This window comes from Phyllopteryx taeniolatus, chromosome 7 (assembly GCF_024500385.1).
Source record: "Phyllopteryx taeniolatus isolate TA_2022b chromosome 7, UOR_Ptae_1.2, whole genome shotgun sequence".
Taxonomy (NCBI): domain Eukaryota; kingdom Metazoa; phylum Chordata; class Actinopteri; order Syngnathiformes; family Syngnathidae; genus Phyllopteryx; species Phyllopteryx taeniolatus.
In genome coordinates this window covers 13,652,610-13,674,830 of record NC_084508.1, presented here as the reverse complement: position 1 = coordinate 13,674,830, position 22,221 = coordinate 13,652,610, and the positions used below count along the sequence as shown (strand labels likewise).

The 22,221-nt window shown below is 41.0% G+C and overlaps 2 protein-coding genes across 3 annotated transcripts in view; both read left to right on the top strand.

Moving 5' to 3' along the window:
• The first annotated feature begins 1,585 nt into the window (after nt 1-1,585).
• Nucleotides 1,586-13,432, top strand: gatad2ab (GATA zinc finger domain containing 2Ab). Its single transcript, XM_061779187.1, has 11 exons — nt 1,586-1,798; nt 1,940-2,230; nt 4,931-5,054; nt 5,143-5,274; nt 5,567-5,638; nt 6,899-7,015; nt 7,132-7,332; nt 8,057-8,306; nt 8,394-8,791; nt 8,903-9,056; nt 10,625-13,432. Exons 1-11 carry the CDS (start codon nt 1,764-1,766, stop codon nt 10,756-10,758), a joined length of 1,908 nt encoding a protein of 635 aa, XP_061635171.1. The 5' UTR covers nt 1,586-1,763; the 3' UTR covers nt 10,759-13,432.
• A 4,184-nt stretch (nt 13,433-17,616) lies between these two features.
• Nucleotides 17,617-22,221, top strand: part of yjefn3 (YjeF N-terminal domain containing 3) — a 43,722-nt gene continuing 39,117 nt past the window's right edge. The window contains exon 1 of one of the 2 annotated variants that reach the window (XM_061779188.1): nt 17,617-18,130. In XM_061779188.1, coding sequence (XP_061635172.1) covers nt 18,063-18,130 — 68 coding nt within the window. In that variant the 5' untranslated portion in view covers nt 17,617-18,062. Of the gene's footprint in view, nt 18,131-21,019; nt 21,153-22,221 lie in introns of those variants that run through there. The other variant, XM_061779189.1, reaches the window with a different exon arrangement.

Genomic DNA, 22,221 nt, shown 5'->3' with positions numbered 1-22,221 from the left:
GTTGTCTTGAGAAAAAGCAATCAAAGCTTTTGTAAGTTACAGTAAAAAAAAAAATAATAATAATATTTTTTATAGAGAACCTGGCCTCAGGTTTTAGTGCAGACCAAATGTATTTCAGGCATCATTGATATATGGACAACACCGTATTATTTGGATTGAAATGCTTTGGAATGTAATTTGAACATTCCAAAACCTGTCAACATAATTTAGTCCTACCTTAAGTAGGTCTTTTTTTTTTTGGGGGGGGGTTAACTTGTACATCTCCCTAATTAGTGAGACCTTTTTGGACCTATTTTTATGGAACCAGGAAGCTGTCACTAAATTAATCTCAGGATAAGGTCACTCAAAGCTGTGATGATGTCACATCGGGATAGAAAAACCTCGTCAGTCTTCTGACACAAAGATGCTTTGATGGACTTGGTCTTTGCCCAAATAATACTTACGAGTGTTTTACGTAGACTGCATTTGTGGAGGGGGTGGGGTATGGGTGGCCCTAACGCTGAGGAAGCTACGTCTGCATCAGATGTCCCACTTGGGATTGAGTTTGAATGTTGCAGTGTTTGTGCTTTGTAATAGGTTATGTGATAAGTGGGTTTCATCATCTTACTGTACTGAAAGAGATTTGGGTCAGGATCTGGGGCACCGGCGCTAGGGCAAGATGCCACTATACTGCAGGGTGGACCCTTTTTAAGGCTGAATGTATCAGCTAAATGGAACACTTATCAGGAAAAAAAAAAAAACGCAGAATGATTACCCATAGAAACAAGATCTCAAACTATGACAAAAACGTTTTACAGTCAACTAGTTAGAAAAAGCACACCACATAGAATCATTGTACTTGTTTAGCACCAGAAATGTAAATATATTGTTTTAAATTACTGTATGTTGGACATTTTAATCTTTTGTATGCAAGTTTAAGTATACGTCTGCCGCTTAGCATAATGGCTTTCCATGACAAAGTGATATTTACTAGCCACTTATGTTCTTTTCAACTTCTAACAATGGGTAGTGAGGTAAAACGTTTCCTCAAATCTCTTTGTCATTCAAACAGTTGCCGTAATTCATAGTTTAATAGCTAATTTTGACTCTCGTATCAATCAGGCTGTTCATCAAAAATATACCTATATTGATCATCTGCGCCTTCATCTCTTCATTTTCCAACATTATTGGCACTTTTAGTACAACAAAGTAAAGGTGATTTGTTCTTGACTCTGTAGGATCTTAGTTTGCCTTCAAAACCGGTATCGTGTGTTCTTTGAAGGACATTAGAAGTGGTGGATTGTGATCAGCGCTTCTCTCACCCTGTTATAGAACATGTTTTCATTTGTTGTTTAACAACACCTCTTTAACTGAACAACATGGAAAATCTGATCGTTAAAGTAAAACATGGACTAAAAAGGAAGGCATTGGATAGCGATGATATATATTGTTTTGCTCATCAGTGGCATATGAGTGTCGTTCTTTTACTCCGGTTTCAAAGTCTAAGTGTTAAAAATGTGTGATTTTTCAGGGATTGGCGAAGCATACTTAATATTATTTTGACATCTAACAGAATGAGCTCAAAGGCAAGATCATGGATGAGAAAAAGCATTGATGCGGCAGTGATGTCATGGAGTCAACGAAACAGAGTACCTATTGAGCATCCAATCAGATTACTCCGCCACCGTCCTATAACACCCACAGATCCTAGGGATCATATTATTTGCATTGTATCCGCGGAGTGCTATGATATGCTTTGATGTCTTGCTTGGTTTGTTGAGGGAATGAGAGAATTGCCATTTCTAAGTGAAAAAAGGAGGTGAAGTTGTAATTAAATCATAATTTATGTGCTATTGCTGTACTTCTTAAGGGTACGGGCTTAGCTTTTTGTTTGCTTATGCGATGGTTTTTCTTTTCAACGGTTTTCCTTTTCAATGAGTTTTCTCTTCCGTTTCTCCAGGTTGAGAGCAGCCATGTCAGAAGAGGCGGTGCGTCAAACACGCAGCCAGAAGAGGGCCATGGAAAGGGACGGCACGGGAGACATGGACTCCAAACGGGTCAAGCTGGAGAAGGGGGACGCTGACGGAAGCCCCCTGGACCTGGATGGGGCTGAAACGGAGGGGGTCAAACTGAAGAGTGAACAGTCGGCAAAGTTGGCAGCCAGCATCCTTAAGACTGGGGAGGTGAAGGCCACTATCAAGGTGGAGGTGCAGACGAGGGACGAGCCTGTTGACATGAGCACATCCAAAAGGTGAGCCATTTTCCTTAATGTTCTGTGGTGGCATGCTTTTGCTTTCACTTCGCGTGGTGATATTGATGCTAAAACATTTGTTCATGTATATTAAGGCCCCGTGTTGTCCACAGTAAACCTTTTCCTCATACGTCGTCTATAATCAGCTTTCATGCTAAGTGAGGGGTAAAGGTGAAAAGAACACGAGCATTTCCAGATCGCACTTGTGATGTGGCAGGCAGCACATTGATCTGTCTTCTTCCTGTGGGAGGAGTTTGCCTATAAAGTTATTTTTAGTTTCTTTGCGTTCAAGCTCAATGCCTTGCGGTTGCAGAGTGCTGTCCACTGGAGTTTCAGGTTCCTCTCGAAATCAAGTGAGCACCAAACAGGAAGTTGCATGCGGGGGGGATGCTCATGTGGGGCCCAGGCTCCATTTTCTCCCACAGCAGCACCTGAGCTTTGCCTCGCTCCTCACACAAAATGAAGACTATGTGTCACAAACTGGTTCCAACTGGCCGTTGCCATGGTTTCTACTTTGGAAGGAGCAGTTGGATGAGGGAGGGGCCAGGAGGAGTGGTGGGTGTGTCACATGACCACGCCGACGAATGCCTGATGTCAAGTGATGAGAGATAAATGCGTGTGGTGACGCAATGACAGTTCATGTCGAAACCAAGAGCTGACTCATCTCAGTTTGTCACCTTTGAACTGGGCTCAGCGCGTGTAATTAGTCACTGCACAGCCCATACTGTACTGTTCCAAAAGAATGGATTAGTTTTATGGGAAATCTTTTTCCAAGAGGAACCTGTAGTTTGCCTGCTACTTTAGAGTTTCAGACTATATGTCACCTCCATTTTGTTTCGTCATCTCTTCGGTGAACGGCTTTGCTGATGTTAAAGCTCCATGCAATGCATATGCTGTTGCTTCAAATAATTGTTACAGATTGAGCGGTGCTTAATCTTATAGTGTGCGGTTCAGTTGTAAAGCCGAGGCATGCAGAAACACTGGACCTTACATAACCAACCTGATGTGGAAACTCTTCCTGACTGAGTGGCAGCGACAACCATAAGCTAGTCCCCTTTGGTATTTGTCCTATGTAATTCAACCTATGTTTGACAATTAAATGTAACTGCTTTTATGGAATGTATACAGATCTCGCCTCGGGCTGCAGGAGGGCAAACTGTCAGCAAGAGGCATACTTTCAATTTTACAAGTACCTGAGGCTGAGATGGACATTTTTTTAACCTCTTGAAAGATTTCAACGAGGTTTTATGTTTTTTGTTTCATGCCTGCTGTGTTCTGTATCATTAGTTTCTGTATAGTATATGCAGCTTCCTTTGATGCTGTCCTGCTGAAGTGGGTGTTTCGTAGATGGCAGTTTAGCAACCACGCACAAGTGAATACAGAAGTGTGTACCATAGTGCGAAGAAGTGAGTGAGTTGGGATTATAAAAGATGAACAAGTAGCGTTGGGGGAGGGGTGCGCCAAGTAGCGACTGGTTGAGTGACTGAGTGAGAGTGTACACAATAGGTTGGCTCCTGGCCATGTTATTCCCCTCCCCCCATCACTGTCACCCTCTCCCATGTCTCCAGCGGACCTCTGCTTAGCTCAACTTGTGACTTTGTTGTCGGCAGCTGGGAGGGAGGGAAGAGCCAAGGCCCAGGCTCTCCCTGTTCGACTAGGCCACAGAGGTACGGGAGGAGGAGGTGAGGCCTCGAGGTTCTTTGTGGTGAACCAGGCCTAAGCTTTGACACGTTTGGAATCAGTCTTTCCCATGTGGGTGCATAATTCCCTTAGAGCCAAACCACTACGTCACTCAAGTCATCTTCAGCCAGGTCTCCTTCAAACTTTGACTTTTCTTCGACATCTAAATCGGAAGAGAGATGGAAGGCCTCTGTGTAACCATGTTGTTTGATGGAGACAAACCTTAGTTATTCCCTCGCTTGCTCCCTCTCTCGCCATTACTCTCTTATTGATCTCCCGGTTCTTGTTCTCTTGTCTGCCTCAGAGCACATTTTCATCACATTTGGGAGGGTGATTAAAAACTTTGATTATATGCCTCCTCCTAGTGGAAGTTGGTCAAAACTACAAGTGCTGTGTTGCTGAGACAGTGGACCTTCCGAAGCTGAACACAGTCTGCTTCATTATGTTAGTCAACAACAAATTTGTTTGGATTTCAAAACTTGTTTGTTTTTTTGTTAGATTTTAGTCCAAACTGTCATCCCCCTAAAACCTTGACTAAGTAAGGCAATGTTTTCAAAGTTTAAAGTTCTTTCATCGAAGTGTAAGCAGAAGTTAACTATTCTCATGTTGCGAACAAAACTGTCCTAACTTTCTGTAGTAAAGTATAAAATTTGATCAACCACTAATGTGATGTAAAACATTGAAATGAATTACACTCCACCCCTACCATTTTGAAAAGTAACCATTGCAGTTTTTTACATCTCTCATCTGAGCACTGAATGAGTCAAGTCACTTTATTAAATGTCCCTTGAAAGGCACTTTGATTTACAGCAGACACTTTCACTTCCCTTCTCACATTCTTCTTCTCTTACTGTCCTTTCAGAATAGGGCTCACCAGAAGTCGAATGAATAAAACTAAATTTGACAAGCCGGACGGCGTTCGATTTCAGTTGTTTACCTATATTTGTGTATTGACTGATAATGCAGTATTCAGTCCGAATAGGATTTCTAAACACTTTGTTTTTCCTGTCGTCCTTTCAGTGAAATCAAGAGAGAGCGCCAGCCGCCATCACCAGATGACGTGATCGTGCTATCAGACAACGAGCCATCCAGTCCTCTCATGAATGGCCACTGCTTTACTAAGACGGACACAGAAAAACTCATGGTGGGAAAACTGCAACACTGGCTTTCTGGGTGTTGTCAAGGTCTATTTAGAATAGAAATATTATTTAATCTCTCTTTCCGTTATACAGAAGAGTTCTCCCGAGGAGCGGGAGCAAATCATCAAACAGCTCAAAGAAGAGCTAAGACTCCAAGAAGCCAAGTTGGTGCTGCTTAAGAAACTACGACAGAGCCAGATCCAGAAGGAGAGCACAGCTCAGAAGGTAAAACAAAAAATTAAAAGGGAAACTAAAGTTCAAACTGGGTCAGGAGATTAATATCTGATGTTCGAGTCGTCCGCTGAGCTATTTTGGTTCTTGATAAAGCCCTGGAGGCTTGTGTTGTGGATCAGATGATGCCAGCCTTTTGACATACAGACAGACCAACAGTTCATTAGGTGATCCATGTCTAATATTAAACTATGAGACATTAATTGAGCCTTCACTGATGAAAATCTGTAGGATTCTTGCATGATTGTTACTTTAAATGACAGTTTTGATTTCTCTCAATTCCAAGGCATCTGGCTCCGTGGCGACTCCCCCTCCTCTGGTGCGAGGTAGCATTACATCAAGCAAAGGACCCCTTCAGGTACACACTACAGCAGATGGTCTTCATACTGTATAGAACGGTTGAACAACTGCAGATTTATTTTATTCGATTTATATGTGATGAAAGTCAAGTCGAAGTCGATTAATCCTAATTTTAATTTTATTAATGATATTTTTTCAGCACAGTACAACCAGTCCAGAACCTTTTTTGCACCACAGACCGGTTTCATGTAAAGACATCTTTCAATGGACCAGCATAGACACAAATAAAAAACAAATAAGTAATAATAACAGTAAAAATATAACTCACCATTCAGCTGTTGTTGTAGCAATTAGAGCTGCGCATGTTTCTCTCCAACAAGCCGGTCTCATCTTGTGTTCAGTAATCAATAGCATAGCATGTTATAAGATGGGACAACGTAGCCAGGTCCCAAAAAGTTTCCATTTCACTTGAGCCTTTATTGTATATTTTGCAAGTTACTGTGCTACTGGTCTAATTTTTTTTTGTAAAATATTTCCACACACTTGTAACATCCATACGACGTCAGTGTTGAAAAGCGACAATGTTGTGTCCCAAAGTTGGTGAGTGTTGTACCATACAAGTTCTATGAATAGTCTAATATACTATACTGCCTTCGTTCCTTGCTGCCGGTCCTGAGGTACTGCTGGTATGAATCTTTTAAGACTAGTGGCAAATGAAATGGCTGAAGCCGGCAAGGCTTACCACTATGGTTATTCACAACAAGTGTATTTTTTGTACTCTTGGACCTGCACAGACATATGAAGACTTTGTTGGCCTGACATTTCGCTGTTACACAGGGTGTTTAATCTAGTGCAAGCAGCAGACAGGAGTCAAAAGTCCTCTGTAAATTGGCCAATTGGAAGACGAGATGCCAAAAACACGTGATGAGCGATTAGTCGACCTCAAGCATTAAACTTCGATGTGGAGTAGTAAAGTTAACTCGTGGACTAATCGGGTCAACCTACACACTTGGTAGAATATCATATATGTTGACAGGCTTGTTGCATATGGGCAGCTGTGGCTCAGTAGGTAGAGCGGTGACCGGAGGGTAACTGGTTCGAATCCTGGCTGCGACTGTCGAGGTGTCCTTGGGTAAGACACTGAACCCTAATTTGCTCCCAGTAGGCCTGGCGCAGTGCCTTGCATGGCAGCAACCGCCCATTGGTGTATGAATGTGTGTGGGTGAGTGAATGTGAGGCTTTTGTCAAGAGCTTTGAGCACTGTGATAGTGGAGATAAAGCGCTATATAAGTGCAGCCCATTTACCATTTTTTGACAGGTAACTGGTCGCAGCTCAGGCATGGTGATCCCTCCGCCTCTGGTGCGGGGAGGTCAACACGTCCCGTCCAAACACAGCTCTCAGACAGCCATGCCACCACTGGTCAGAGGAGCCCAGGTTGGTCCTCCCAATATTCTTTACTACTGATGTACTGCGTTTCTTGTCCCGACTCTGCTCACTTCTATTGTGTCCTTTTTGCGTTTTGTTTTGCTTCTACATTTGGCTGCAATCAGCCTGTTACTGTGACTCCCCAGCAGATCGCCAGCCTGCGCCAGCAACAGCAGCATCACGGAGGCTCGGGCCCTCCTCCGCTGCTGCTGGCTCCCAGGGCCTCCGTGCCAAATGTGCAGGTCCAGGGACAGAGGATCATTCAGCAGGGCCTCATTCGGGTGGCTAATGTGGCCAACAGTAATATATTGGTCAACATCCCACAGGTGAGAATACAACTGAAGCATTAGTGGTGCCTCTTAAGGTTGCAACCATTTTTCCCATGAGAAGTAATGAAAATGGAAATAATTTGTCTGAAACTCAAGTTATCAGTATCACCATGAAAAAATAACAACTATAAACTGTACAATCTTGTTTCTTAGACGTGTGTTAAAATGAGAACATAATATAGCACTACTTGCCAACAAGTGACTTGTATGTTGTTGGAGGCCTCTTTGAATATGGCTCTGTATGCTCTGCTCTGGGTAATTCAAGCTGTTTATATTTTTTTCTACTAATTTATGTAATTTAATTGATTTATTGTGAATATAACAATTCAAAATATTAGTAGAAATAGACAATTTTTCAAATGTTAATCATTTTGCATCTATTTTATTAAATGTAAAATAATTTTTTTCTATTTTTATTTTTTCACATTTTTCATGAACATAACTTTTTTTCCACCTCTCTACAAATGACCTGGCCCATCCATCCATTTTAATGACAAATGTGAACCTTAAGTACAAAGATTTGCCCACCAATGCTTTAAAATTTTTCCTGGTAAAATTCTGAAATTGTATGACATATGGACAATTGACTGAAGAGGTTCAACTGTGCGTAACTGTGGGAAACTTTTTTTTTTTTTTAGCGTTTCCACTACATAGCTTTCAAGCTTCGAGAACAACATTTTGAATGTGTCGTCACTCACATGGGCTTTACTATTGTGTTCAGGCGTCTCCAACGGGCATTAAGGGTTCTTCAGCGTCACCCAACTCTGGCATTAATGAGTCGCCTGCCAGCCGCCAGGCCGCCGCCAAGCTCGCACTTCGCAAGCAGCTGGAAAAGACGCTGCTGGAAATCCCGCCGCCTAAACCTCCTGCCCCCGAGTTCAACTTCTTGCCTTCAGCCGCCAATAATGAGTTCATCTACTTGTTGGGGTTGGAGGAAGTGGTGCAAAAACTCCTAGACATGCTTGGTAGAGGTGGGTCAACCTTTTTATTCTGTTGTTGTGTTTGAGGTGTATGCCATGTTTTAATTATTTAATCCCCCACCACACCACCACCCATAGGCAATCTTGGTCCAACAACCGGCATGTCCAGCTCAATTCCCAAAGAGCCGTACACATGCACCCAGTGTAAAACTGATTTCACCTCTCGCTGGAGGAAGGAGAAGGCCGGGACCATCCTGTGTAACCAGTGCATGTCATCCAATCAGAAGAAGGCACTCAAGGCCGAGCACACCAGTCGCCTGAAGGCGGCTTTCGTCAAGGCACTGCAGCAGGAGCAGGAGATTGAACAGCGGATCCTCCAGCAGGCCACCACCTCCTCCGCCACATCCATCTCCAAAACCACCTCGTCCTCTCATTCGATGTCCAAAAGCGAGTTGCTCGTGTCTCACCAGTACAAGCAGGTCAGGGCTGCCATGCCGCATAGATCTGTGATGGGCCATCATTCTGCCATTAAGCAGGTAAACGCCACCTAGCAGACAATCATGTTCAGCGTATTGCTGCATTTCTGTGACGTTCTGGTCAGTTAGCATCACATATTCACCTACAACTCCTCCCCCTCCTCCTCGCAGCTGCAGAGTGCCGTGACAGCGGCAGCATTGAGCAGCAGGCCAGGTAAGCACGGGGCGGCGCGCCCACTGCAGCAAGGGGTGAAGGTCAGCGCTGGTGGCAGCAACAGTAATCAGGGCAACGTGACTGCCTGGAGGAAGAGCAGCAGCAATGCAGGTGGATGACACTCTTTGATGGAACTACTTCCTTTGGCATGTTCTTTTAGTCTAACATTGTTGAAATGATTCTGACGCACCCATACATTTAACAATTAGGTGATTATCTGCCAATCTGTCCCCAACATGTTTTAATTAAGTAAATCTACAATAATGGCTAAAGCAAATTTTGCAATGACCCTACAATAAATGGATATAGTTAATGAGCTGCCATTCGTCATGACTTCGTAAACTTTAATAAAAATCTAATAACAGTACAGACATTTAGACATTATTACAAAGCACAGATGTTATATGTATCCGTATACACCACTCAGAAAATGTTAGGGATATTCAGCTTTCTGGTGAAATTTCAAGATGAACCTAAAATGCAGTATAACCTTAACAATTTGACCTTCTTAAAAACTTATAATACATATTTCCAACAATTTAATGTTACAGCTCATTTTGCACAACTTGCTGTTCTCTAACAAGGAAATGAATGACAAAATTCACAAGAGGTGTCGACCAATACATTTCCTTGTTAGAAGTGGCATTGAAGTTGCTACTTGGCTAGTATCACACACACATGTCATCAGCAGGTTGCAACATAGATGATAGAGACTGGAAGCCATACAAGTGGATTTCCTTGAAAATTGTCATGGATCAAACACCTGTTCTAGATTTTGCCCTTCAACTCCTTGTTAGAGAACAGCAGGTTCTGCAAAAAGTACTGAAACATTGAACAGTTGGATGTGCATTCAAAGATTTAGTAGTCAAATTCAGTTTACCTGGTAAGGTTTGAGTGAATTTTAGAATAATGTAGATTAATTTAGATTCAGAAATTTCACCTGAGGAACGCCCACTATCCTAAACTTTTTGTGAGTAGTGTAGATGCCTGAAGACATGGTCACGCTTTGCAGCAAATGTTTGTTGAATGGATGCCTCATTTTTTTTTCCTTCAGGGGAAAAAAAAACGGAAAGCAACTGTGATTATATTTGTATGCCTTTAAACCCTATTGTTCACACTGTTGCTAACCAAAACAGCAGCACTGAAGCAGTTAAACATTTTCTCAGTTGTTGTGAACAAGTTCCCTGCACAGTATTTAAGATCTTACACTGTGGATGTGGTTTCTTTGTTGATGGGCATTCAAATAGATTCTGATGTGGTCTCTTCATAATGTTGTGAGCATCTGTTTATGATCAGGGAAGCTATGACACTTATTTGTCCTACCCTGTCTGTCTCTGTTGACGTTTCTCCGCATTTCTCCTTAATAGTCCTTTTTATCTTGTTTTAAAAGTCCACTTTCACATGAACCTTACTTAATGTGAACCTCCGTCCTCATAGCTGGATAGATACCCGCTGGTCACTGGTAGTTATATTCGAAGAACCATGTGATCTATTAGTGTGTTTGCACGTTGTTCTCAATCATGTGGTCAAACACAAGTAATTTTTCTTGCATTGGATAAAACGGGCTCCAGTCTTCTTCCAGTGGACACCATAGCTCCATCTCTACATCTTTACCACCGTCCTTCCTTCATGTCAAAAGAGCTCGGTTGCATTTTTTTAACCAATTTATGTCCTGGCAGGCGTGACTATGGCCTACGTGAACCCCAGCTTGTCCGCCCACAAGACCACCTCCTCTGTGGAGCGCCAGCGGGAATACCTGCTGGACATGATACCCTCCCGCTCCATCTCCCAGGCAGCCAACACATGGAAATAATACCTCCTCATCTCCCCCTCCCTCCCATTCCTATTGTCATTTTCCCGCTCTTGTAATATCTATGATAGCCATTATGCTCCCACCCATCTATAACGTTATCATTCTAATCCTTTCTATGAACTTGATGCAGGAGGGTAAATCTGCCTCCCGTTTTTTTTTTGTCTTGAGATGGAGATGTTCCTCCATTTCCGCAATGAGAGCCTATTCCCGAAGTTTGGGATACACGGATTGTGTCCAGTAGAGGTTTTTTTTTTTTTTTTAAAGGTGGTTTGGGTTCAAACTTCTTTTGGTCGACCGTCTTACAGTGGGAGTCGCCACAGAATTCCTCTGTCTATGGATTAGACAGAGTAAAGATATTATTATTATTATTATTATTATTAGACACAACAGAATACGCGCCTTACCCTTCTTCGGTAGGTCCAGTGCGGTGTCTGAACTTGAGATCTCGTCACACGGACTGTTTGATCTTTGAGGACCATCGGAGAAATTACTTCTGCTTTGCAAAAATGAGTAAGAAAGAAAAAAAAATGCAAAAGACTGTAAAACTGCACACAGACTGCCTCTTCTTTCCAACCGCCAGCGTGTACACCAGAGAAGCCGATGTGTCGGACTCTTTGTATGGCTGAATTCTAGATTCTTGTCCGTTTTTTTTTTTTTTTTTTTTTTATAAATATTGTGCTCCTCCAACGCTTTGGAAGTTGCCTCATGCCGAGGTCGAAATTATACGAGCTCATGTTACTGTTGAAGGTGGTTTTACATCTGCTGGTTTCCACATTGTAGCCGACTTTTAAAGACTTGGAAAAGAAAAAGAATAAAGATAAAATGGTTTCACTGACTATTGTAAAATTATGGAGCCTAATGTGTTGTTTTGAAGACTGTTGTTGAGAGACAAAATAAACTTCCAAAGAACTAGTGGAGCCCAAATAAATCCCTTCTGCTGGAAGGTTTGGAGTTTATTTGAAGCCTCTGGAGAAAACATGATGTCATGCTAAAACTGGAGGAGGTTTGTCATATTTGTGACATGCTTTTTTTTTTTTTTTTTTTTGCTTTTAGTCATTTAGGTTGTGGTGCATTGTTTTCTTTTCTAGACACAACTGTCTCCGGGTTTATTTATAGAGTCACGTTATTAGTAATAACACCCGCGTGAATGGATGACCCCCGCTCGTCCGTGTCGTTTGGCATCTTGTCAAGAAGAAGCTGGACAGCTTTCAGAATGTAGTGATGCGAACAACACCCGCCAGGAAGTCTTCTAACGTGATGTTGCGTCAGGTTCTTCACGGAGGCTGCACTGCATTTTAATCAGGATAAGCTGGGGAAGATCATACTTCAAACAGGAATCCCCACTGTGCTGGGTGTTTAGTTCCTTAACAACCATGCGATGTCTCCAACCTGTTGCTAAATTAATAGTGAATGAAACCTTGGGCAGGTTGTGCATTCTATGTTCCACTGTCGGATCAGAATGACGACCATCGGATTGACACCTCGAGTCCACAGCAGGGGACGTGGACATATACCTCAGAGGATCTGATCCAAAAAGCCCCCCAAAACATTCATCATACCACCAAATGTTGGATGGTATTTTGGCAGCACGGTGTTCTTGCGGTCAGCACGTCTGTTTCGCCTTTGAGATTCGGCTCTGGTCTTCCTGTTTCGAGTTTGCATGTTCTCCCCATGCTTGTTTGGATTTTCATTTGGTATTTCCTTCTCAATTCCAAAAACATGATTTTGAGGTTCATTGAAGACTAAATTATCCATACGTGTGAATGGTTGGTTGTGTAAATGTGCCCTGTGATTGGATGGCAACCGATTCAGGGTGTACCCTACCTCTTGCCGGAATCATTTGGGGTAGGCTCCAGCTAATTCGCGACACAAATGAGAAAAAGCGGTATAGAAAATGAATGGAAGGATAATACATTTTAATAAATTTAGTATGTCCCTCGAACAAACTGAGCTGTCCCCTAATGTCACCTCCTGGTTTCACTTTGGACTTGTGCGCCCGCCTCCTAAAATCCACATGGGAAACAACCCAGGTAGTCTCTACATTCCCGACAGGTTAAAAAAAATAAAAAAAATGCAGCATCAGCCCACCTCTTGTGGATGCAAACGATAAATCCATCACCAAGTGTTACAACCCTGCCGCTGTTTGAAATCAACATCATTCCGTTTGTTTTAGGGGGAAAGATGTGGCCAAACCCACATTGCAAATAAAATAATGTATGAGGAGATATTTGTTTTGTTTTGGGGTGGATTTCTTCATCCCCTGCTCTGTTAAATAACAATAAAACAAATTTTAACTCCTCCTTGGCTGATTTGTTGTCAATACATTCTTAAAGTAAGTCTTATCATGAAATCAAATAGACTTAAAGTCAAAGTGATATTACCTAACTGTCTAATGGAAATCATGCATCTCCAAATAGTGTGAATTTTTCTAAACAACCAAAATAAGGTGTGCTTTTCATTGTATAGCGACTAAGAACATGGATCGTTTATTGTAAAGTCTCTTCCGCCCTCTAGTGGTTCTAGCACCGATTACTGTGTACTGCAACTGTACAGTAGTACATGATTTTTTTATTTTTTTATTTTTTTTTGCACGAGCATGATTGTATCCTGCTGGGACAAGCATTCAAGCCAAGTGTCAAATGTCTGGTCATTTACATTAAATTCTCCATATTTGCTTGGTGTCCATGATATGAACTTCATTTCTATTTAGGTTCAGTGACAGTGGTAAGGACTACTATTTGTTCAGTGCTGTGAAAAAGTATTGGCCTCACTTTTCAAATTCTTAGATTTGCAGTTTCCCCACTTTGAGATCATCAAACGAACCCATGTGAATTTAAAAAGTTGTTTTTAAATGGTAATTCCATTTATTAACCGGGGGAATTTAAGTTACCTGGCCGTATGAAAAAGAAAATTCATTTTGGCAAATCACATGTCTTTGGTTAATTGGCTAATCACATCTTTTGGGGAATTTTCATTGCTCACACCCAAGCCAGATTACCTGTTCAAGAAATCACTTAAACAGAATCTGTCTGGACAAAATCAAGTCGGACAGAAGATCTAAAAAAGCTGCAACAAAATGACAAGATCCAAAGAATATTCCAGAACATTTGAGAAATAAAGTAATTGACATCGATAAGTCTGGAAAAGGCTACAAAAGCCATTTCTAAAGCTTTAGGATTCAAGCAAACCATAGGAAGCGCCATTATCCTCATATGGAGAAAAGATGGAACAGTGGTAAACCTTCCCAGGAGTAGCCGGCCTACAAGGATTATGCCAAGAGAACAATAATTAATAATCCAGGAGGCCACAAAGGAACTCAGGACAACTTCTAAAGAACTGCAGGCCTCCCTTGCTTCAGTTAAGGTCAGTGTTCGTGACACAACAATTAGGCTGAGGAAAAATGGCATCCATGGCAGAGTTCCAAGACAAAAACTACTGCTAACCAAAAAGAACACGAAGGCTCGACTTTTGCAAAACATTTACATTTGGCGTAAATGTAGCACAGCATTTCATGAAAAGAGCATCATACCAACAGTCAAACGTGGTGGTAGTGTGATGGCCTTGGGCTGCTTTCTACTTCAGGACCTGGAGAACTTGCTGTGATTGATGGAACCATGAATTCTGCACTTTAACAGAAAATCCTGAAGGTGAATGTTCAGCCATATCATTTGTGACCTCAAGCTGAAGTTCACTTGTGTTCTTTAGCAGGATGACGATCCAAAACACACCAGCAAGTCAACTTCTGAATGGCTTAAAAAATAAATGGTTTTAGCGTGGCCTCGTCCAAGTCCAGACTTGAATCCTATTGAAATGCAGCGGCATGACCTTAAAAAGGCCGTTCATGCTTGAAAATCCTCAATTTTTGCTGAATTAAAAAATATCTGCCAGGAAGAGTGGGCCAAAATATCTCCACAGAGATATGTAAGACTCATTGGTAGTTATAGAAAAAGCTTGATTTCAGTTGTTGCTGCTGAGGATGGCACAAACGGTTATTAGGTTTAGGGGGCCATTACTTTATCACACAGGGCCAGGTAACAAAAACAATTTTTCCCTTAATGAAATCACTGTTTAAAAACCGCATTTTAATTTCACTTGGGTTATATTTGTCTGATATTTGCATTTTTTTTTATATTAAAGTGGGGAAACTATCCAAAAATATAGGAAATTGAGAAGGGGGCCAATACCTTTTTCATTCATTGATGTGATTCACTGACATTGCGATCCCATGACAATTTTTTTTAGTTTTTTAAGAACCATCCAATGCTTGCTTTGCAAATTTATATATATATATATATATATATTTGCAGTAGACTTGCATTCAATGACATTGACTATTAAGGCCACTGATTCCCCCCCAAAATATTTTTCTTTTCCCATTTTACTGTGTCCCTAATACTCGTACACCTAAGTAAAATATGATGTCAGCTTCAGTGTCTTTGTTGCAAATTCCCAATTTATTCACAGGGGCTGTTTCTCTAAACTGCAGTATTTCTTTGTTACTGCTAGATGGCAGAGTATACCAAATACCTGTATTGCGTCTTGCGCCCGTTTGTCCTCACTGGCATGTTCATCTTTTTACAAATGCTTCCTGACAAGGCTGGAAGATGTTTATATTTTGTTCTAATTTTTAACCTTTGAATTTCACACATCTCAGCACATCAGAACAAGGCTTTTATAGGTGTTTTTTTTTTATTTTATTTGCTGTGTATGACCTTCAAGCCTTGTCTCATCCACATCCTTTCATTATGCGTGCCTTTAATATGCATGTGTTTCATTTTCCCTTTGTTTCCTTAGCTGCCCTAAATATACGATCACGCTGGATCGGAGCAGGGCAACCTGCAGCTCGCCAGAGCATTTGATCCAGTGTGCCTTTTAACATGATCCTCCAGTGAATATGGAAAAGATCCAATAAATCCCTTCTCAGAAGATTTAATTATGCAACATTAAGTATGGATCTGTTCAGGACAGGACCTTCTTCATACACACACTTTAAGATTAAGGGAGGTTGAGCTTTGGAACCGCAGGGTCACAGGTCAAAGTTCCACTGTGGACTAAATGTAAAAATGGCAACAAGTTTTTGGAGAGATGCTAGTCTGCTTCTGGACGATTGTCACGGTGCCATTTAGCAAGGCACTTTCAAGAGGTGTAGCACGGTTTGCGCGCCCCTTTCAGTCCTTGCATGCCTCCATGTGTGTGATCTGGCTGTGCTTGAGAGAGCATGATGAGTATAATAAAAAAACATTATGGAGCTTGTGGAGCCGAGTTCTGAGTTTTGTCTATCATGGTAGATCATCATCAAACTTTGCTGCCATACTCACCTTATGATGAACACTCACTTGCAAACCATATCCATCCATCCATTTTCTGTACCGCTTATCCTCACTAGGGTCGCGGGAAAACCATATCCAATGACCTAATTCTAATCCACAATGGATTTGACTTTCATCTTTAATTTCAGAGTATTGACATCCAAATCAGGTGAACTGTGTAGGAATTACAACAGTTTTTATCTATGTGTCTCCTACTTTTTAAAAGAGCAAAATTTAACAATCAACCGAAACTTTCAAATTTTAATACCTGGTTGCAAAGCCTTTGTGGTTGACAGATTGCAAATGCAAATAGCACACTTGAAATGAATCCTAGACCAGTGGTTCTCCACTGTTCTCACCCAGGGACCCACATTTTCCTCACTTTTATAGAAGCTAAGACCAATAAAGAATATGATTTTTTTGAAAATAGCCTCTGACAACACGTAGGTAATTATATTTCCCAAAAACATTTCAAATGAGTTTGATGCACTGCCAGAAACATATTGCCCGTCTTGACTTCCGCCAGCCAGAGGCTGAGTTTTTGTTTATAGAGTAAAGCTGTTTATAGAGTAAAGCTCATCAGAGGCAGCTACACTTCCTGTCCCTTACCATGTAGGACCTTGGTACGTCTCTGTACTGTAGCGGATTAAGAATGTGGCTTTTTTTGGGGGGGGGGGTCTCAACCCACCAGTTGAGAATCATTGCTCTCGACCGTTTATCTGCTCCTCCTACAGTAAATGGGATAATGAGGTAATAACATACACCTGGCTATGGAACAGCTGAGCAGACAGTGACCTCATTAGTTTTGGTCCCTTTAGAAAATGGGAGGCACATATACAGACTGTTATAATTTCCCGGACGATTCACCTGTTTTGGATGTAAATACTGTCAAATTATAGCTGGATGTCTGCAGTCGAAGCACATCTCGTTCAATTCATTTCAAATCCATTGTGGTGGTGTGTATAGCCGCCAAATGAGGAGAATATTGTCGTTGTCCCAATGTTTATGGACCTGATTTCGTTATTTGAGTTTTGTCTCGACGAACATGCGTGCTGGATTGTGTGTCAATTGTACGCACTGGCGGCAGTGCGCCAGTGGTGAGAGCGTCTGAGATTCGGGTGGCCGTAAATTCTGCGAATCGCTATTTTCTTGAAATGCGGTAACTAGAGTAATTTATGCGCGCATAAATCATTGTGAAGCACAATTCACCAAGCGTTGGACTGTTAGCCCACTAACGGAGAACATGAGCTGGCTGAGATGGGGCGCGAGCTTGGCGATTTCATCCCCCCGCAGTTACATTAAAAATGACAAATATTGTTCAGTGTTGTTGTAAAACACAGCATATGCGTACTTACTTATAGACAGTATTTGCGTTCCGTGTGTATAAATAACTCCCATGATCAAACTCATGTGAGGGATTCGAGTCTGAACCTGGATGACTGAGAATTGACACAGACAAAGAAAAAAAAATATTTTTTTAGCAAGCACATTGGTATTTTTTTAAATGCTATTGTGAATGACTTAATGGCAATTATGCTATTAGGCTAACAATTTGTTGATTCGTACTATCACCCAGTTACACAACAACACAGGCATGCATGCCTTTGTTTTGGTACAAAACTAAATTTATGTGAAATGTTTGCAAGTCTCCCCACTGAGACGCCTGCTTTACATTCCACATCAAGGGATGCTTTGGCCACTGAGGATTGTGCACAAATGTGTGAATTTGAGGAAAGGGGGCGAGGGGGGTTGCTCTGATGGTGCCGCCTGGGCCAATCAGCCAGCTAGTGTTGCCTCTCCTGATTCTTAATTGGCCGCCTCTCTTTGAGTGAGTGCGCTGCTTTTTAATGCCACACAGTGGGGACGAGACCGGAGAGTGACGAGCACCATCTACCTCCGAAACAACCATTGCGAAAACTGACTGTTTTGTTAAGAATTTTGTAGAGGCGCGGCTTCTCCTTTCTTGTCTTTTCACCGGTCCTGGGTGACAAACAGATGGACAAGATGAACCACAGCTCAGCTGAAGCGGAGACTGAAACCATAGAACCGCTGCGTTACCTCAGGTAGGCACCCCCGCTTCTGCTACTACAACACTTGTGTGCGTGAGGAACATCTCCAGGAACCTTTTTGTGACAGTGCTTTACAGAATGAGATTATTATTATTCACTTATTCAGGTTGAATGGGAGGATAATTTGCACTTCAGTTCAGAGTGGATGATCATGACGCTCGCACCATAGTCCACCCTCTAATATTGTTTGCATTGTATCCTCAGCTCTTTTTGTTTTACATGGTATGGTATTATTGTCAGTCCTCAATATATGTGTAACATACAGAGGGCTGAAATTACTTTTCTAAAAGACCATTGTCACAAAAAACTACCCCCCCCAAAAAACATATATCATAAAGCATGGTTGTGATCTGTTTACTGTTAGATACAATGTTGTTGTTGTTTTCTACTATTATGTGAATAAAGTTAAAATTTAATGAAGAAAAGGTATATTTTAACTCGTCAATTTATCTGAGCCAAGGTAGATTTTGTTCTCGCAAAATTTACTATTCTTAGAACAATTTAATTCTTATAAGATTGTTTATTTTTTTTTTTTACTCACGAAAAAATCCAACTAAATTCTTTAAAAAAACTTTAAAAAAAAAAAAAAAAAAGATTCTTAAAAAAATATTCTCCTAATATTGCCACTCTTTTCTACTATTCGGATTTTGCAGTTGAAAACCATCTGACTTTTTTGTAAAACATCTTTTTTTTCAGGAAAAAAAAGTAATTTTATTCTAGAAAAAAAATCTATTGTAAGAACACTTTTTTTCTTCAAAATACAACTTTATTCTTGAAAAAAATCTGGCCGTATTCTAGAATTTTTTTTAAATACAATATGTAATTTAAAAAAAATCTGACTTAAAAAAGATGACTTAATTTTCCTAATATTACACCTTCCCCCCCCCCCCCCCCCCCCAAAATAAGACTTCTCATAACGTTACTATTTCTAAAGCAATTAAGGCTTATTCTCAAATATTCTGGAAAAATATGACTACAATATACTCATAACATTCATATTTTTTTCTGAAAATACAACTTAAGTAGTTTAACAAGGAAAAGTAAGACGTTAACAAGTCAAGTTTGCTGAGCCAAGATTCAGAATTTTCTCATATTCAAGCTTTATTCTTAAACAATCTGTACACATAACTGCAATTACATTTAAATGAAAGTGTGAACAATTAAAAAAAAAAAAAAAAAACTGTGCGCGGGTACATAGACTTGTGTGACCTTCACAAATGTAATGAATTCACATTTAAAATATTCATATCATTAGCACGTGGCTCATAAATCATTTCCAAATGAGACATTTATATTCATGAATCGTGATGGGGAAGGTGGGACATAAGCCAAATGTTGGCTGTTGTTGCCATGGTAGACTGAACCTTCTGCATGGTAAAATGTGAAATAATGATCATGTCAAGTATCATGTTGCATTGACGATGTTGGATCTTGTTGATATGTTGATGATATGTTGTTAAATCTTTATGGCTCACCATAAGAAGCCTACTGATTTTGAATAGCATCGGACTGAGATGTATGTGGTCTTTGGCTTCCTTCTTACTGGTCACAATTTGTAAGAAGTTTTTGTAAAAACTTTGAGAAAAACTTGGGATTACATTTAATCACAATAATTAACTATTAACAAGGTGGGAAACAAATGATCACTATGCAACACTTTATTTCTATCAATCTATTCTCGAGTTTACATTATGAAATGATCACTTCTACAACATTCCTGGGAACTCACAAAGTCACTGGTGAGCTATTTTAGAGTAAGCCCACGGGATACTTGTAGTCTTTGGGGGCTATGTGTTGTCCATCGACACTATGTTGGTGATCCCTGCTCTAGCAGATATTGCTCTATGTCAGATCAAGTACCCCATTTATTTTGAGTACTTTCCAAGATACTTGAGGTCATTTGGTTCAGTTGGATTACATCAATAGGTACATGGGCTTTGTCTGTTCCTTCCTGGTCGCAACTGGCATCCAAGCTTGCTCAAATGTAGAGTTCTGTTTTGAGAGCGAGAAACATCTTGATTGTGAACAGCATCCTGTGTCAAGATGCATGAAGTAGCGAAAGTCAATGAAGAGAAAATACTTGACCCTTGCCTCTTCCTTACTGGTCACAATTTGCACCCAAGCATACTCAAACCTGTATCGGGGGTATTGCTTTGTGTCAGAAAAAGAACCTTACTGATTTTGAGTACAATCATGGCCAAGATGCTTGAGTTATAATAGTTGTAATAGTTGTACCTATTAATAGTCCATGGTCAGACGAATGGGTACAGTTGTAGTCATAGGTTTCACATGATCCGGTAGAATCTGTACGATGTCCGCCATTTGTTTTTTTTATTATGTTTTATTTTTTTTAAAAACATGAGTCATTAGGCAAAACACATGTACAAATCCCAATTCTAATGAAGTTGGGACGGTGCGTAAAATGTAAATAAAAACAGAATACAGTGATTAACAAATACTTTTCAACCTATATTTAATAGAATACACTACAAAGACAAGATACTACTGCCTGTAGGTGTCACGGCCACGTGTTCTAATACATTGGTAGGTGTAAATAGCTTTATCCCCAAAAAACCTTTTGTATCTTTTTTTATTTTACAAACTCAGCCATAGCTCCTGGCTTGCGTACTTGACTGTTTTTCACCTTCATGGAGGAAATGAAGACATGATTACAAGTTCCTACTGCTTCTCCCCACTGCGTTTCCACCTTGTTCCAACGTGGCAAATAATGATGTGCTTATCTAATCTGACTTTAATGGAGGAGAAAAATTATGGACAAACAGTGCCCGGGAGCAAATCCAGCCTCTCCATCTTGCTGACCCAATCATCTGACTGTGCCTATAAATAAAATGGTCAGGCTGTCACACAGCCAAATTCAGCTGCCACCATCCTAACGGTGATGGGTGAGCTGAACGGAGGCAGTGCAGAGGCTGAGGAATAACAACAAGCTTGCATATGCACGAGTGTCACGAAGCACCGCGGGTCCAGACAGCATTACAAAGTGACACGGCAGCAGGTGAGACAAGTCGTCGGGGCTCAGGTGTGCCAAAGTAGTGGATGTCAGAACATTAATCGCATGTTATAGTAGAGAAATGACGATATCTTATTTCCTCAAGTAATGGCCATACCTCTAATAGACGCCATCTAACAGTTAATCACCAATCATTCCCAACGACAAATGCCTCCTTTCCCCCCCTATATAACAAACAAACAAACAAACAAACAAACAATCACACATTTTCTATAGCATGGAACCTATCCCAGTGGATAGGGGCGCGCTACACCCTGGTCTGGTCACCAGCCAATCGCAGGGCACATATAAACACACAACCATTCACATTCACACCTAAGGAAAATTGAGTCGTCAATGAACCCAACATGCATGTTTTAGGAATGTGGGAGGAAGCCAGTTTACCCAGAGAAAACCCATGCAGGTACTGGGAGAACATGGAAACTCCAGGCAGGAAGGCCGGATCTTGTATTCAAACCCCTAACCTCAGAACTCTGAGACTGATTGACATTAAAGTGTTAAGTGCTGAGAACATTAACCAAAACAGCAGCACCAATCAAGGCATAATTAAAAAAATTCAGCCTCCCTGAAGCCGGTTTCACTTCGCAATTTGAAGAAAACAAGACCCTCCAGAAGTGTGCAGTAACTGTATTCATGCAATAGAAATTGTGATCTTGCTCAAAAGAATTGGAGATGAATATCATTGTCTAAGGCGACACATGAAATGCCGCATTGTACATGCTGTTTTTGCTCAACATGAAACAGTTTGAGAGCAGAGTGAAAAGGTTGCACGCTGACATGTCACACGGAATTCGGTTTGTCTCACTCAAGAGACCACAAGGGAGCGGGACTAAAAAGACCACCCACTCTCGACGAAGAGGGTCTTTACACTGGCCTGTGTGCGACCCTACGCATGTTTGTGTCTTATTGTAGAAGCTCACTGCTTTCTTCCCTCCTTCAAAGCTCTAATTTAGGACAATTAGGACACAAAAGATGAAATGCTTGAGAGCCAACACAGGATGTTTTTTTTTTTTTTTTTTGCGGCACTCAATATTAAAAGCGCGCGAAGGTTCCC